At 41.4% G+C, this 16,488-nt stretch overlaps 1 protein-coding gene across 8 annotated transcripts in view; it reads right to left on the reverse strand.

Moving 5' to 3' along the window:
* The window catches only part of CYRIB (CYFIP related Rac1 interactor B), a 168,183-nt gene that overhangs the window by 5,356 nt on the left and 146,339 nt on the right, over positions 1-16,488 (reverse strand). For all 8 annotated transcript variants that reach the window (XM_056522752.1, XM_056522751.1, XM_056522755.1 and 5 more), the window contains 7 exons: positions 15,895-16,016; positions 12,900-13,005; positions 12,135-12,271; positions 10,299-10,376; positions 9,029-9,145; positions 7,024-7,103; positions 3,044-3,170 (listed from right to left, as the gene is read on the reverse strand). In XM_056522752.1, the coding sequence (XP_056378727.1) occupies positions 3,044-3,170; positions 7,024-7,103; positions 9,029-9,145; positions 10,299-10,376; positions 12,135-12,271; positions 12,900-13,005; positions 15,895-16,016 (767 nt within the window). The remainder of the gene's footprint in view (positions 1-3,043; positions 3,171-7,023; positions 7,104-9,028; positions 9,146-10,298; positions 10,377-12,134; positions 12,272-12,899; positions 13,006-15,894; positions 16,017-16,488) is intronic.

Consider the following 16,488-nt stretch of genomic DNA (forward strand, 5'->3'; position numbering starts at 1 on the left):
TTACCTATGAGATTAGCTTTGCTGTATAGATGGGGACAGTATGTGCAGAGTCATTTCATTAAGATTAGAGGTCAAGGATTTCATGACAAATGGCCTCTCTATTGGCAATGGTCACATCCTTATATGTAAATGTTTCCTAAACTTCTCAGCAATGGAGATATGCGACAAACCACTTAAAGGGGAACTCCGGTGGAAACAAGTAGAAACTGATGCCTGAAAGTTAAACTGATCTGTAAATTACTTCTATTAAAAAAAAATATTAATCCTTCCGGTACTTATTAACTGCTGTATAAAACAGAGAAATTTGTGAATTTCCTTTCTGTCTGACCACAGTGCTCTCTGCTGACACCTCTGTCCGTGTCAGGGACTGTCCAGAGCAGGAGAGGTTTTCTATGGGCATATGATTCTAATCTGGACAGTGTCTGACACGGACAGAGGTGTCAGCAGAGAGCACTGTGGTCAGACAGAAAAGAACTTCACAAATTTCTCTGGAGTATATCTGTATTATACAGCAACTGATAAGTACTGGAAAGGTTAAGATTTTTAAATAGAAGTGATTTACAAATCTGTTTAAGGCTGCGTTCACATGGCCTTCTTGACCAATCCCGTTCCCGTAAAAAAAAAAAAAAAAAAAAATTAAAAAAAACAACGGACAATAACGGATTCAAACAGATGTTGTCCGTTTGTATCCGTTATTGTTCAGTTAATAAACAAAACAATTTTTTTTTTGTTCTGAGCATGCTCAGAAGTAAAAACGGATCAAAAAAACGGATGACATTAAAGGCTCATCCGTTTTCCATAGACTTCAATGTTAAATTTACTGTATCCGTTTTTTTCTTTGTTTTTTTTTATTTTATTTTTTAGATGGAAGAAAAAATACTGCATGTGCCGTTTTTTCTGCCGTGAAAAAAAAAAAAACGGAAATGAGCGCAGACTGGTACAAATGGATCTAAATGGATTGTAAAAAAAAATCCCATTGACATGAATGGGATTTTTTTAAAACCGTTTTTAATCCGTTTACAGCCTGCAAGAACGGAACCGGAACAGGGATAAAAAAAAAACGGGGACAGACGGCCGTGTGAACGCACCTTTATTGCACCAGTTCATTAGATTTTTTTTTCTTCCCACCGGAGTTCCCTTTTAATACAGGAGGGCAGAAAATATTAGAACATCCCCCCACCCCACACTATTAGACATAGAACTGAGTAAGACTACAGTCCGCCCCAAGGAGCAAGAGTCTATATCAGTGATCTTTTAACAGTGGACCTCCAGCTGTTGCAAAACTACAGCTCCCAGCATGCCCGGACAGCCGTCGGCTGTCCGGGCATGCTGGGAGTTGTAGTTTTGCAACAGCTGGAGGTTCACAGTTTGAAGACCACTGGCCTATAATAGCCTGCATAACAACTGGAGACGCTTTATTGCCCCTTTAAAGGGGTACTCCAGTGGAAAACATTTTTTTTTTTTTTTTTATAAATCAACTGGTGCCAGAAAGTTAAGCAGATTTGTAAATGACTTCTATTTAAAAATCTTAATCCTTTCAGTACTTATTAGTAGATGTATGCTACAGAGGAAATTCTTTTATTTTTGAATTTCTTTTTTGTCTTGTCCACAGTGCTCTCTGCTGACACCTCTGTCCGTGTCAGGAACTGTCCAGAGCAGCATAGGTTTGCAACGGGGATTTTTCTCCTGCTCTGGACAGTTCCTGATACGGGCATCAGGTGTCAGCAGAGAGCACTGTGGACAAGACAAAAAAGAAATTCCAAAATAAAAGAATTTTCTCTGTAGTATACAGCAGCTGATAAGTACTGAAAGGGTAAAGATTTTTTTTAAAGGGGTACTCCGGTGGAAAACTTTATTTTTTTTTTTATCAACTGGTGCCAGAAAGTTAAAAATATTTGTAAATGACTTCTATTAAAAAAATCTTAATCCTTCCAGTTCTAATTAGCTGCTGAATACTACAGAGGAAATTCTTTTCTTTTTGGAACACAGAGCTCTCTGCTGGCATCATGAGCACAGTGCTCTCTGCTGACATCTCTGTCCATTTTAGGAACTGTCCATAGCAGTATATGTTTGCTATGGGGTTTTTTCTCCTACTGAGGACAGTTCTTAAAATGGACAGACATGTCATCAGAGAGCACAGTGCTTGTAATGTCAGAAGAGAGCACTGTGTTCCAAAAAGAAAAGGATTTGCTCTGTAGTATTCAGCAGCTAATAAGAACTGGAACACAGAGCTCTCTGCAGACATCACGAGCACAGTGCTCTATGCTGACATCTCTGTCCATTTTAGGAACTGTCCAGAGCAGCATATGTTTGCTATGGTTTTTTTTTTCTCCTACTCTGGACAGTTCCTAAAATGGACAGAGATGTCAGCAGAGAGCACAGTGCTCGTAATGTCAGCAGAGAGCACTGTGTTCTAAAAAGAAAATAATTTCCTCTGTAGTATTCAGCAGCAAATAAGTACTGGAAGGATTAAGATTTTTTAATAGAAGTAATTTACAAATCTATTTAACTTTCTGGCACCAGTTGATTTAAAAAAAAAATTTTCCCCACCGGAGTACCCCTTTAATTAAAGCATCCTGGGAGGAGATGACGCAGGGGTGAGGAGTTTAGGGCTTGTACATAATCTGATGTAAGGACTGAAGGTGTGATGAAAGCTTTTTTTTTTTTCGAGGACAGCTTAAGCTGTCCTCGAAAAAAAAAAAGCTTTCATCACACCTAAAAAATAAAAAATTCAAAAAAAATAAAATGTGCTGTCTTGGCTTTCTTCTTATCAAACTTTGAATCTCAGATCAGCATTTCTGAAAAGGCCTCACGAGCCGCGGTGATAATGGCGGTGGGGTGACCCCGATCTGAGTGCCCGCCGTGCCAGCTCAATCTGTCATGTCTGATCAGGTCTCCTGACACCGGCGGGTCTCTGAGAACTTTCCTGCTGACTGTGTGTGTTGTGCTAATGGAAGAGAGCGCGCGGAGCTGTGGTGCTAATGCGCCTCCCGACGCTGGAGATGCCCGTCCGCTCTTTAATATTCAAGGAGAACAAACGTACATCAATCTTTGACATTTTGGCGAAGGCTCCCACGGGATGCACATGGTCGTACAGGATGATGACTCCCACCATCACTCTCAGACAAAACGACACGGTCTCTTCGTTTGTAAACCGACTCCTGTATTCCCTGTAGTGAGAAAAATACAATGATACAAAAAAAATTAAATACACAAAGTAAAATCTTCACCGAGATATTTATCTACAGTGATCCCTCAACTTACAATATTATCAGTCATTCCTGGACCATTGTAACTTGAAGCCAGACTCACCATACAATGTACAGACAGTCCAGATCTGTAATACGTGTCAATGGCCGGAAGATCTGACCAATCAGAATGGGCATTCACTGGTAAAACCCTTGTATTACTGAAGTGTATGCACTGACTGGTGTCTGGTAGCGCCCCCTACAGTACAGGGAGTTATTACATGTTCTGTACTCTTTACCTGTATTACTGAAGTATATGCACTGACTGGTGTCTGGTAGCGCCTCCTACAGTACAGGGAGGTATTACATGTTCTGTACTCTTTACCTGTATTACTGAAGCGTATGCATTGACTGGTGTCTGGTAGCGCCACCTACAGTACAGGGAGGTATTACATGTTCTGTACTCTTTACCTGTATTACTGAAGTATATGCACTGACTGGTGTCTGATAGCGCCCCCTACAGTACAGGGAGGTATTACATGTTCTGTACTCTTTACCTGTATTACTGAAGCGTATGCATTGACTGGTGTCTGGTAGCGCCACCTACAGTACAGGGAGGTATTACATGTTCTGTACTCTTTACCTGTATTACTGAAGTATATGCACTGACTGGTGTCTGATAGCGCCCCCTACAGTACAGGGAGGTATTACATGTTCTGTACTCTTTACCTGTATTACTGAAGTGCATGCACTGACTGGTGTCTGATAGCGCCCCCTACAGTACAGGGAGGTATTACATGTTCTGTACTCTCTACCTGTATTACTGAAATGTATGCACTGACTGGTGTCTTGTAGCGCCCCCTACAGTACAGGGAGGTATTACAGGTTCTGTACTATTTACCTGTATTACTGAAGTGTATGCACTGACTGGTGTCTGGTAGCGCCCCCTACAGTACAGGGAGGTATTACATGTTCTGTAGTCTTTACCTGTATTACTGACCTGTATGCACTGACAGGTGTCTGGTAGCGCCCCCTACCTGTGCCAGGGTCAACTGCTCCTTTGGACACCAGGTAACGGCGGCTCCATATAACTTTTTTCGGACATTGGGGGAGATTTAGGGTATGTTCACACTGTGCAATTCCGCACAGTAAACGTTTGCATCAGTGTGAATGGGTCTTCCGCGAGACCCGTTCACACTGCGGAATTTCAGCGGCGGACAGTTCCGCAAGTGAAATTGAAAACTTTTTTTTTTTTTTTAATCAACTGGTGCCAGAAAGTTAAACAGATTTGTAAATCACTTCTATTAAAAAAAAAAATCTTAATCCTTCCAGTACTTTTTAGGGGCTGTACATTAAAGAGAAATCCAAAAAAGAAATTCATTTCCTCTGATGTCATGATGACCACAGTGCTCTCTGCTGACCTCTGCTGTCCATTTTAGGAACTGTCCAGAGCAGCATATGTTTGCTATGGGGATTTTCTCCTGCTCTGGACAGTTCCTAAAATGGACAGCAGAGGTCAGCAGAGAGCACTGTGGTCATGACATCAGAGGAAAGGAATTTCTTTTTTGGATTTTTCTTTAATATACAGCCCCTAAAAAGTACTGGAAGGATTAAGATTTTTTTTAATAGAAGTGATTTACAAATCTGTTTAACTTTCTGGCACCAGTTGATTTAAAAAAAAAAAAAAAGTTTTCCACGGGAGTACCCCTTTAAGTGTAAGTTTGCAAAATGCTCTGTACACAACAATAATAAAAATAATAGCAACTATTTGTATAGTACACACAAATTCTGCAGCGCAGTAAACTCAAATTGGTCCCTGCCCCCATTGGGGCCCACAATCTAAACCTATCAGTATATAAAAGTGTGAGGGGAAACCCACGCAAACACAGGAAGAACATGCAAACTCTTGGGACTTGAACCCAGGACCCCAGCGCTAACCACCGAGCCACCGTTATAGGTTCTTGGCATCATAGGAAATAGCAAAATGGGTTAAATAGGTTATCGGGGGGGGGGGGGGGGGGGCAGGTTTGTGGGGCAGGGCGACCGCTGGGACGCCACATGATCTCCTGCCCGAGGACTGTGAGGGGTCTGTCAGGTTGGGATCTGTCACAGAGTACAGCACTATCACACAACATCTACAACAGACATTTGAACAAAGCCATAGGCTACTGTTTTTGCTCCGAATCACTTCCCTGCTTTACAGCTCTGCCCCATCATGATACCTTGCAAATAAATGAGGGATGTCCCAAAAAAAAGTTTTTTTTAAACCAAGTACTAGTATCAATACTTTTTTTAAAAGCCATTTACCAATACCAATTATTGAAACTCCAACTTCCCTTTTAGGTAGAAGCCCCCCCAATAAGTAGTAAATCCTCCTATAAGGTAGCAGTCCGCAGAAGATAGGTAGGAAGGGAATCCTCCCTATGAGGTAGAAGCCCCTTGTAGGTAGGGATTCCCCCCTATTAGGTTGAAGCACCCAGTAAGTAGGTAGGAAAAAGTCGATCAGGCCCTCATTGACACTGATAATTAATGTATGCCCCCCAGTAGGTAGGGAATTCCCTCCTATTAGGTAGAAGCACCCAGTAGGTAGGTAGGGAATCCCTTCTATTTGGTAGAAGCCCCCAGCAGTTAAAAAGGGACCCGCCCGAAATTAGCCAGAAGCCCCCAGAAGGTTGGTAATCCTCCCATATTGGTACCAACCCCTGGTAAGGTGGGAATCCCCCTATTAGTTAGAAGCCCCCAATAAGTAAGTAGGGATCCCCTCTATAAGGTAGAAGCCACTAGCAGTCAGGTAGGTATGGAACATCCTATTAGGTAGGTGCCCCATTAAGTAGTTTGCCCCAATAAAGCCCCTCCAAAAGAATATAATGAAAATCCCCTCTCATCCTTCACTGTGTTGGTGGTGCAGGACCTTCTTCTGCAAGCCAGAGGGTTACAGGACCTGCCACGCAATGAAATGAGGTCATCGCACGGCAGGTCTGCACCACTCTGGGTAACGGAGCGAATGACGAAAAGACCTCAGTCTGGGAGCGAAAGGAAGGTAAGTGGGATTTTATTTCATGCTCTGCAAGTATCAGGATGGGCATTGGGGACATTAGTACAAGTATTCATGCAAATGTCTGGTATCGGCACTAATACCAGTATCAGGACATCCCTAAGATAAATAATTTTTTGAACCTAATGTGATACAAAAATATTAATGGGGTATTTCATGTTAACTGGCTCCAGAAAGTTAAACAGATTTGTAAATTACTTCTATTGAAAAAAAATAATCCTTCCAGCACTTATTAGCTGCTGAATTTGAGTTGTTCTTTCAGTCTGACCACAGTGCTCTCTGCTGCCACCTCTGTCTGTGTCAGGAACTATCCAGTGCAGGAGAGGTTTTCTTATGGGGATTTGCTCCTACTCTGGACAGTTCCTGAGACAGACAGAAGTGTCAGCGTGTTTTTTTTTTACCGAAATACCCCTTTAATCCTTCCAGTACTTATCAGCTGCTGTATTCTCCACAGGAAGTTCTTTTCTTTTTGAATTTCCTTTCTGTCTGACCACAGCACTCTCTGCTGACACCTCTGTCCATGTCAGGAACTGTCCAGAGTAGAAGCAAATCGCCATAGCAAACCTCTCCTGCTCTGGACAGTTCCTGAAACAGACAAAGGTGTCAGCAGAGAGCACTGTGGTCAGACTGGAAAGAACAAACAACTCAACTTCAGTAGCTGATAAGTACTGGAAGGATTACATTTTTTTTAATAGAAGTAATTTACAAATCTGTTTAACTTTCTGGAGACAGTTGATGGAATACCCCTTTAAGTAGATGATGAAAAAACTAGGAACTTACGGTGTTTCCAGCATTACCCGACACACACTGGCCATGGTGCTTAGACAATCAGTGGTATTTTCTATAGGTAAGTTCTTGTTCTATAAGGACGGGATAAGAAGGGAAGTAAATGAGAAAAAAAATAAAAGAAATAAAGACAAAGTTAGTGTAAAAACTAACAAAATCTGATGACTGTAAAACATCTATCCTCATTCCCTATTAGTGCACACGCATGTTATAAAGGTGGAAGGGGATGAGGTTTCCTGATCTGGACTAGTGAAAGAGTACCTCTCATCAAAAGTTTTTATATATATATATATATATATATATATATATATATATATATTTATTTTATAGTTTAATATATATATAAGATTAACTTTGTAATTGGATTCTATAAAAAAAAAAAAAAATGTTTCCTTTCATATGTATTTTCGTTTTGAAGGTTTGGCCACTAGGGGTCTCCCTAGGAGCCCCTGTCCGCCAGCTTTTTCAGTTATTTCGGACTCGTGCCGGCCTGGTTGTTGAGTCCGAAATCGCATACTCAGCGCAGCTCCCTGATTGACAGGCGGGAGCGATGGTGCTGTGCGCGTATACCTGCAGGGCACGGCAGCTCAGTCCTACAACGTTCCTCTCCTCTGTATGGCACGTGTAAAGCCAAACAGAGAGGAGGAGACTCAGAAACTGACCTCCCTGACCTGTACTCAGCCTGTATGCACGCTCCTGTACAGGAAGAAGGGCAGAAGCCGGCCCTGGCAGGCATCAGATGACGTTGCGCCTGCCAGGGCCACGCCCACTGCTCCATACTGAGCTACCGAAGATAGAGGAAAAAAGGTATTTACAGGGGGTTTTAACTAGAAATAATAAGGGGTGCCAGTAGGGAGCAGAGAACACCAATACTTAGTGATGGCACTCTAAGGGGCACCATTACTGAGTAGGGGGACAGTATATGGACACCACTAAAAAGTGGGGGCTCTATAGGGGGCACTATTACTAAGTAGGACGCACTGTAAGGGGCACTATTACTAAGTGGGAGCACTACAAGGGACACCATGAGTGGGGAGCTCTAAGGGATGGCACTTTAAGGGGCACCATTACTGAGTGGGGTACACTATAAGGGGCACCATTACTGAATGGGGTACACTATAAGGGGCACCGTTACTGAGTGGGGTACACTATAAGGGGCACCGTTACTGAGTGGGGTACACTATAAGGGGCACCGTTACTGAGTGGGGTACACTATAAGGGGCACCGTTACTGAGTGGGGTACACTATAAGGGGCACCGTTACTGAGTGGGGTACACTATAAGGGGCACCATTACTGAGTGGGGTACACTATAAGGGGCACCATTACTGAGTGGGGTACACTATAAGGGGCACCATTACTGAGTGGGGTACACTATAAGGGGCACCATTACTGAGTGGGGTACACTATAAGGGGCACCATTACTGAGTGGGGTACACTATAAGGGGCACCATTACTGAGTGGGGTACACTATAAGGGGCACCATTACTGAGTGGGGTACACTATAAGGGGCACCATTACTGAGTGGGGTACACTATAAGGGGCACCATTACTGAGTGGGGTACACTATAAGGGGCACCATTACTGAGTGGGGTACACTATAAGGGGCACAATTACTGAGTGGGGTACACTATAAGGGGCACAATTACTGAGTGGGGTACACTATAAGGGGCACCATTACTGAGTGGGGTACACTATAAGGGGCACCATTACTGAGTGGGGTACACTATAAGGGGCACCATTACTGAGTGGGGTACACTATAAGGGGCACAATTACTGAGTGGGGTACACTATAAGGGGCACCATTACTGAGTGGGGTACACTATAAGGGGCACAATTACTGAGTGGGGTACACTATAAGGGGCACCATTACTGAGTGGGGTACACTATAAGGGGCACAATTACTGAGTGGGGTACACTATAAGGGGCACCATTACTGAGTGGAGGGCACTATAAAGGGGCCCCGCAGTGGTACCCATTGATATTTCAGCGCTCCGTTACCTCTGATACAAACTTTGTTGTGGCGTCACTTAAGGTTTTCAGCATTGGCGTGGCCTCGGCGTAGAATAGCGACATTCTATTGGCCAGTTCATTATTTACTTCGTTTTCTCCCTCTGCCTATAAATAGAGACATCGTGAGCGGATCCCACCTGCTGTATACACAGATCTTCATCCTCCTACACCAACATATATAGAGGTGAGGGCCGCACATTTATAATTCACTACCGAGCAATGAATAACAAGCGGTTACATCAGACAGCGCCGCTCGCTGGGGGGGGGAGGGGGGGGGGGTGAAAGGTCATTGTCGGAGCCATCTGTCACATGAAGAAGAATAATGTTTACACATCGAATCACTAATAAAGAGGAAAAGCCAGAAATATACAAGAAACAACAAAGGGGGAAAACGGGGCGGTTATCGGAACCTTATGCCGGTTGGAATTTCGGCAATATTTAGTCTATATTCACATATGGGGTTTTGTCAGGATTCTGAATGGCTTCCAAAAAAACATATTAACATTGTAAATAAAATAAAAAAAACTAAATATGAAATGTAATAAAAATAATTACTATTGCAATAATACTATATAATAAAACAAAATAACATGTAATTGGCTAAACAAAGAGCTATGTTAAGCTAATTTCATGTCGCAAATGACACATAGAACTTATTTTGCCAATATTTAGGTAATGGCGGCAAATACGTGGTCCTGCTGCAATTAGGAAAAAAACAGATCAACACAGATCTAATGTAGATCAGTGTTTTCCAAACAGCAGTTGCAAAACTACAACTCCCAGCATGCCCGGACAGCCTTTGGCTGTCCGGGCATGCTGAGAGTTGTAGTTTTGAAACCGTCGGAGGCAAACTGTTTGGAAAACACTGATGTAAATAATACCATTATATATAGATTTGTAACATACGTTAATTAAAAACTGTGTGCATGAGGGAGGAAGTTCCTACATGAGATGTGAGGGCAAGCAAGGGAATGCCCCCTCCTATTCAGTGAACTGCATGGAGTTTGACCTCCAAAATTTACATCGTATACAGCCATGTCTGGCATAGGCACACTGCAGGGATATAGGCAACATATTTTTTTTTTCCATGGAAATTAAAGTTTGGAATCCAACAGTGGTGTCAACAAATGGCGATATGCTAAGGGGCTCTACGGGTGCCATAATATTTCTCCATACAGCTACATGGCTATAAAATAATAATGCACTAAAATGTACAAAAAAAATACATATATACTTTATGAACTCAAAAATTTCTTACTGGGACATTGTTAATCCTCATACGGCTCAAGGTTCTTCTGTAATAGCTGAAATCATTCTGTATAGCAGGATTTGTCATCTGGAGAGGAAAACAAAATTCATTGTATCATGATGATACCAAATGCCGTATGTTGTGTTAATTATTCTATGTTTTGGGACTTTTAACACACACACACACACATATATATATACATATATATATATATATATATATATATATATATATATATATACACCGTTTATATATATATATATATATATATATTTTTTTTTTTTTTTTTTTTTATTCATTTATTTTTAAATCACCTAACTTTTTGGTTTTTACACTGACTTAGTCTTACGAGGATCTATTATTTGCACAAAAATCTGTATTGTATAGTTACCCTTCATTTAACCACATAAAGCAAAGGTCTGATAAAGCCATGTGCCCAAACAGAAAGGTGCAGCCATCCACGTCTTTACAGTCCTCTCCTTCCTCCTCCTACCCAGCTCTGATCCATATGATGGATGCCTGTAATCAGTTACATTTCTGGGAGGAGCTACATAGCAACATCCACGTACAAGGTACTAAAGGACTTATTAAAATCAATGTGTGTATGTAGGTGCAGCAGAGCTGTGTGTGTTTACGAGTGCAGGATAGCTGTATGTATATGCGAGTGTAGAGGAAAATTATGTGTATGCGAGTGTAGAGGAAAATTATGTGTATGCGAGTGTAGAGGAAAATTATGTGTATGCGAGTGTAGAGGAAACATATGTGTATGCGAGTGTAGTGGAAATGTATGTGTATGCGAGTGTAGTGGAAACGTATGTGTATGCGAGTGTAGTGGAAACGTATGTGTATGCGAGTGTAGTGGAAATTTATGTGTATCCGAGTGTAGAGGAAAATTATGTGTATGCGAGTGTAGAGGAAAATTATGTGTATGCGAGTGTAGAGGAAAATTATGTGTATGCAAGTGTAGAGGAAAATGATGTGTATGCGAGTGTAGAGGAAAATGATGTGTATGCGAGTGTAGAGGAAAATTATGTGTATGCGAGTGTAGAGGAAAATTATGTGTATGCGAGTGTAGAGGAAAATTATGTGCATCCAAGTGTAGAGGAAAATTATGTGTATGCGAGTGTAGAGGAAAATTATGTGTATCCGAGTGTAGAGGAAAATTATGTGTATCCGAGTGTAGAGGAAAATTATGTGTATCCGAGTGTAGAGGAAAATTATGTGCATCTAAGTGTAGAGGAAAATTATGTGTATCCGAGTGTAGAGGAAAACTATGTGTATGCGAGTGTAGAGGAAATGTATGTGTATGCGAGTGCAGCAGAGCTGTGTAAAAGGGCCCAGCAAAGATATGTCTAGGGGGCAAGTTCTCTGTTATTTGCCCCCTAGGGAATATACAATTTAATGCTATTGCATTTAACTATCAAATTGGCACTCTGCTAGTTCAGCCAGCCTGAGTCACAGCAGCCAACAGGGACCTTTGGAAGGCCAACCTACTGACTTCTGATAAACCTAATGTATGGTTGCAATACATGTGGAGTTTGGCGGCCCCTAAACATCCCTCCTGTGTGCATTCTATGTCTCCATGTCTGGTGAAAGCTGTTATGTGCTTTTTATATTGTGACCCATGCTAAGTATTATGCTTAATAACATATACTAGGGGTTTGTACAGTGGGTGGGAATAGTGTTCCTGTACGGAGGGAAGGATTCGTTTGGCTTTTATACTACTGGCTATATTTTAAATTAAATTAAATTAAAAAAAGCAATTTTGTACGTTAAGCATCCCATTCCAGTACCCCAATAGATGCACCTGCTGAACTTAAAATATTAAACATCAGATTACTTTACCTTAAGCTCATCAAAACGGAGAGTAAAGTGAAGGATTTCGGCAAACTGTTTGGCAAGAGCCTGCTCTCGCTCTAGGTGCTGTGTTGGGGAGTAGGGAGTACTAGTGAGTGCCCCGAGGAGCCCACGCAATGCCGCTTCTAAATACAGAAAAAAATACTGAAACTATGCAAATGTCCAAGTCACATTAGTGACAGCGAATCACAATAAAGAAAGAGATACATTCAGCCAAAACATAAATGCCCTTTATCCTGTGCTGATCCTAAATTATACTGTATAATACTCTAGAGCTGTACTCACTATTCTGCTGGTGAGGTCACTGTGTGCATACATTACATTACTTCTCCTGTACTGACCCGGAGTTATATCCTGTATTATACTCCAGAGCTGTACTCACTATTCTGCTGGTGGGGTCACCGTGTACATACATTACATTACTTCTCCTGTACTGATCCTGAATTATATCCTGTATTATACTCCAGAGCTGTACTCACTATTCTGCTGGTGAGGTCACTGTGTACATACATTACATTACTTATCCTGTACTGATCCTGAGTTATATCCTGTATTATACTCCAGAGCTGTACTCACTATTCTGCTGGTGAGGTCACTGTGTACATACATTACATTACATTACTTATCCTGTACTGATCCCGAGTTATATCCCGTATTATACTCCAGAGCTGTACTCACTATTCTGCTGGTGGAGTCACTGAGCTGAGTAGCTGAGCAAGGATTGCTTTGAAGCATTAAACAGACAAAACTTACCTAATCTTTGAGAAAATTCATAAAACTTTTTTAGTTTTCCAACTAACGGGACCACTGCTCCCCAGGCTTTCTCTTGTAATTTTTCATCAGTAGCATGCTGTATTGCCTGCAGACAAAGCAAATAATAATTGTATGGAATGTAAACCTAATGCATAGACCACGCTGTTTCCCCAATGTGCGCATTAGTATTTAATCCTACGGCTGTATTTTCCAAATCTACAAGTGCCAGAAAGTTAAACAGATTTGTAAATTACTTCTATTTAAAAATCTTAATCCTTCCAGTACTTATCAGCTGCTGTATGCTCCAGAGGAAGTTGTTTAGTTCTTTCCAGTCTGACCACAGTGCTCTCTGCTGATACCTCTGTCCCTGTCAGGAACTGTGCAGAACATAATCAAATCCCCATAGCGAACCTCTCCTGCTCCGGACAGTTCCTGACAGGGACAGAGGTGTCAGCAGAGAGCACTGTGGTCAGACTGGAAAGAACTACACAACTTCCTCTGGAGCATACAGCAGCTGATAAGTACCGGAAGGATTAAAACATTTTAATAAAAAAGTTATTTAGAAATCTGTACAACTTTTTCACACCAGTATATTTAAAAAAAAAAAAATTCTTCCTCTGGAGTACCCCTTTAAGTTACATGTGAGCCGCTAAGTGACTGCACCCATCTCTTCCTATTCAAATCTCTAAAGTCAGAGATCAAGGAAACAAGTTGGACAGAAAGGATCGCAGACATTTTGCATTCCCTTAAAGAGCCAGGATTTCCCATTCAAGGAAACTACATCCATGGTTAGTAAAATTTTAAATGTAGTGTTTCCCAACCAGGGTGCCTCCAGCCGTTACAAAACTACAATGCCCAGCAGGCCCGGACAGCCGTTGGCTGTCCGGGCCTGCAGGGCATTGTAGTTTTGCAACGGCTGGAGGCACCCTGGTTGGGAAACACTGGACTATAAACATAAAATAGAATATATATATATATATATACAATATTTATTTCTTTTTTTAATATATATATATATATATATATATATATATATTATATATATCCTTTATTTAAAAAAAATATATATATATATTCTCTCTCTCTATATATATTATATAGCTATATTATATACATATATATATAGATACATATATATATATATATATATACATACACACACACATATACAGTCATGGCCGCAAATGTTGACACCCCTAATATTCTTCAAGAAAATGAAGTATTTCTCACAGAAAAGGATTGCAGTAACACATGTTTTTGCTATACACATGTTTATTCCCTTTGTGTGTATTGGAACTAAACCAAAAAAGGGAGGAAAAAAAAGCAAATTGGACATAATGTCACCAAACTCCAAAAATGGTCTGGACAAAATTATTGGCACCCTTTCAAAATTGTGGATAAATAAGATTGTTTCCAGCATGTGATGTTCCTTTAAACTGACCTGGGGCAAGTAACAGGTGTGGGCAATATAAAAATCACACCTGAAAGCAGATAAAAAGGAGAGAAGTTCACTTAGTCCTTGCATTGTGTGTCTGTGTGTGCCACACTAAGCATGGACAACAGAAAGAAGAGAAGAGAACTGTCTGAGGACTTGAGAATAGAAATTGTGGAAAGTATCATCAATCTCAAGGTTACAAGTCCATCTCCAGAGATCTAGATTTGCCTTTGTCCACAGTGCTCAACATTATCAAGAAGTTTACAACCCATGGCACTGTAGCTAATCTCCCTGGGCGTGGATGGAAGAGAAAAATTGATGAAAGGTGTCAATGCAGGATAGTCCAGATGGTGGATAAGTAGCCCCAAACAAGTTCCAAAGATATTCAAGCTGCAGGCTCAGGGAGCATCAGTGTCAGTGCGAACTATCCGTCGACATTTAAATGAAATAAAACACTATGGAGGAGACCCAGGAGGACCCCACTATGGAGGAGACCCAGGAGGACCCCACTATGGAGGAGACCCAGGAGGACCGCACTATGGAGGAGACCCAGGAGGACCGCACTATGGAGGAGACCCAGGAGGACCCCACTATGGAGGAGACCCAGGAGGACCCCACTGCTGACACAGAGACATAAGAAAGCAAGACTACAAGACTATATTTTGTCAAAATGAACGTGAGTAAGTCAAAATCCTTCTGGGAAAACGTCTTGAGGACAGATGAGACCAATATAGAGCTTTTTGGTAAAGCGCATCATTCTACTGTTTACCGAAAATGGAATGAGGCCTACAAAGAAAAGAACACAGTACCTACAGTGAAATATGGTGGAGGTCAATGATGTTTTGGGTTGTTTTGCTGCCTCTGGCACTGGGGGCCTTGAATGTGTACAAGACATCATGAAATCTGAGGATTACCAATGGACTTTGGGTCTCACCGTACAGCCCAGTGTCAGAAAGCTGGGTTTGCATCCGAGATCTTGGGTCTTCCAGCAGGACAATGACCCCAAACATACATCAAAAAGCCCCCAGAAATGGATGGCAACAAAGCGCTGGAGAGTTCTGAAGTGGCAGCAATGAGTCCAGATCTAAATCCCATTGATCACCTGTGGAGAGATCTTAAAATCCTGTTGGGTAAAGGCATCTTCCAATAAGAGAGACCGGGAGCAGTTTGCAAAGGAAGAGTGGTCCAACATTCCGGCTGAGAGGTGTAAGGAGCTTATTGATGGTTATACGAAGCGACTCATTTCAGTAATTTTTTCCAAAGGGTGTGCAACTAAATATTAAGTTAAGGGTGCCAATAATTTTGTCCAGACCATTTTTGGAGTTTGGTGACATTATGTCCAATTTGCTTTTTTTTCCTCCTTTTCTGGTTTAGTTCCAATTCACACAAAGGGAATAAACATGTGTATAGCAAATCATGTGTTACTGCAATCCTTTTCTGTGAGAAATACTTCATTTTCTAGAAAAATTTCAGGGGTGCCAACATTTACGGCCATGACTGTATTTAAATATAAATTTTTATATTATTAAAAAAAAAAATCATAATAATTACAAGATTTACCTCTCTGATCTCCAGCCCTGCTCCTCGGTACGACTGTAAATCATCCAGGATTCCTTCCGCGTCCTTTAATACTACATTCACCTGATTATAAATATCTTTCTCGGCTTCTGTAGGTTGAGCATCTAGACGGCATGAAATCATAGTGACTGTTAACAAGGATTATGTGACGAAGCAACAGTAGGGGGCGACAACGGGGGGAAACGGAAGAAGCAAAAAAAAGCTAACTACGCGGGAACTTCATTACTTTGACACACGCTTAGGCCACACATTGAGGAAGCCGGCAGTAGGGACAGGCTAAGGACTGCTATATATTGTAAGAATTTAAAGGGGTTGTCCACACTGGGTCGGGCCTTCTTCTAAAAAGGTCTCCAGAATGTCTTTATTTTTATTTCAAGAACAATTAAGCATCAAATGGGGCCGATGGAGACCATCAGGCCACACAGAGCAAGGGCTATGACAATAGAGATGGGTCCCAGAAGAACACCCCACTATTACCTATGCATCCTAATGGAGCCTATAGGAAGGGAAGGTTCATAGGGGACAAGCCATTCAAGATGTAAGGGTTAGGCGCCATTTTAGAAGAGAAATTTTCTG

Source organism: Hyla sarda, chromosome 5 (assembly GCF_029499605.1).
Source record: "Hyla sarda isolate aHylSar1 chromosome 5, aHylSar1.hap1, whole genome shotgun sequence".
NCBI classification, from domain to species: Eukaryota; Metazoa; Chordata; class Amphibia; order Anura; family Hylidae; genus Hyla; species Hyla sarda.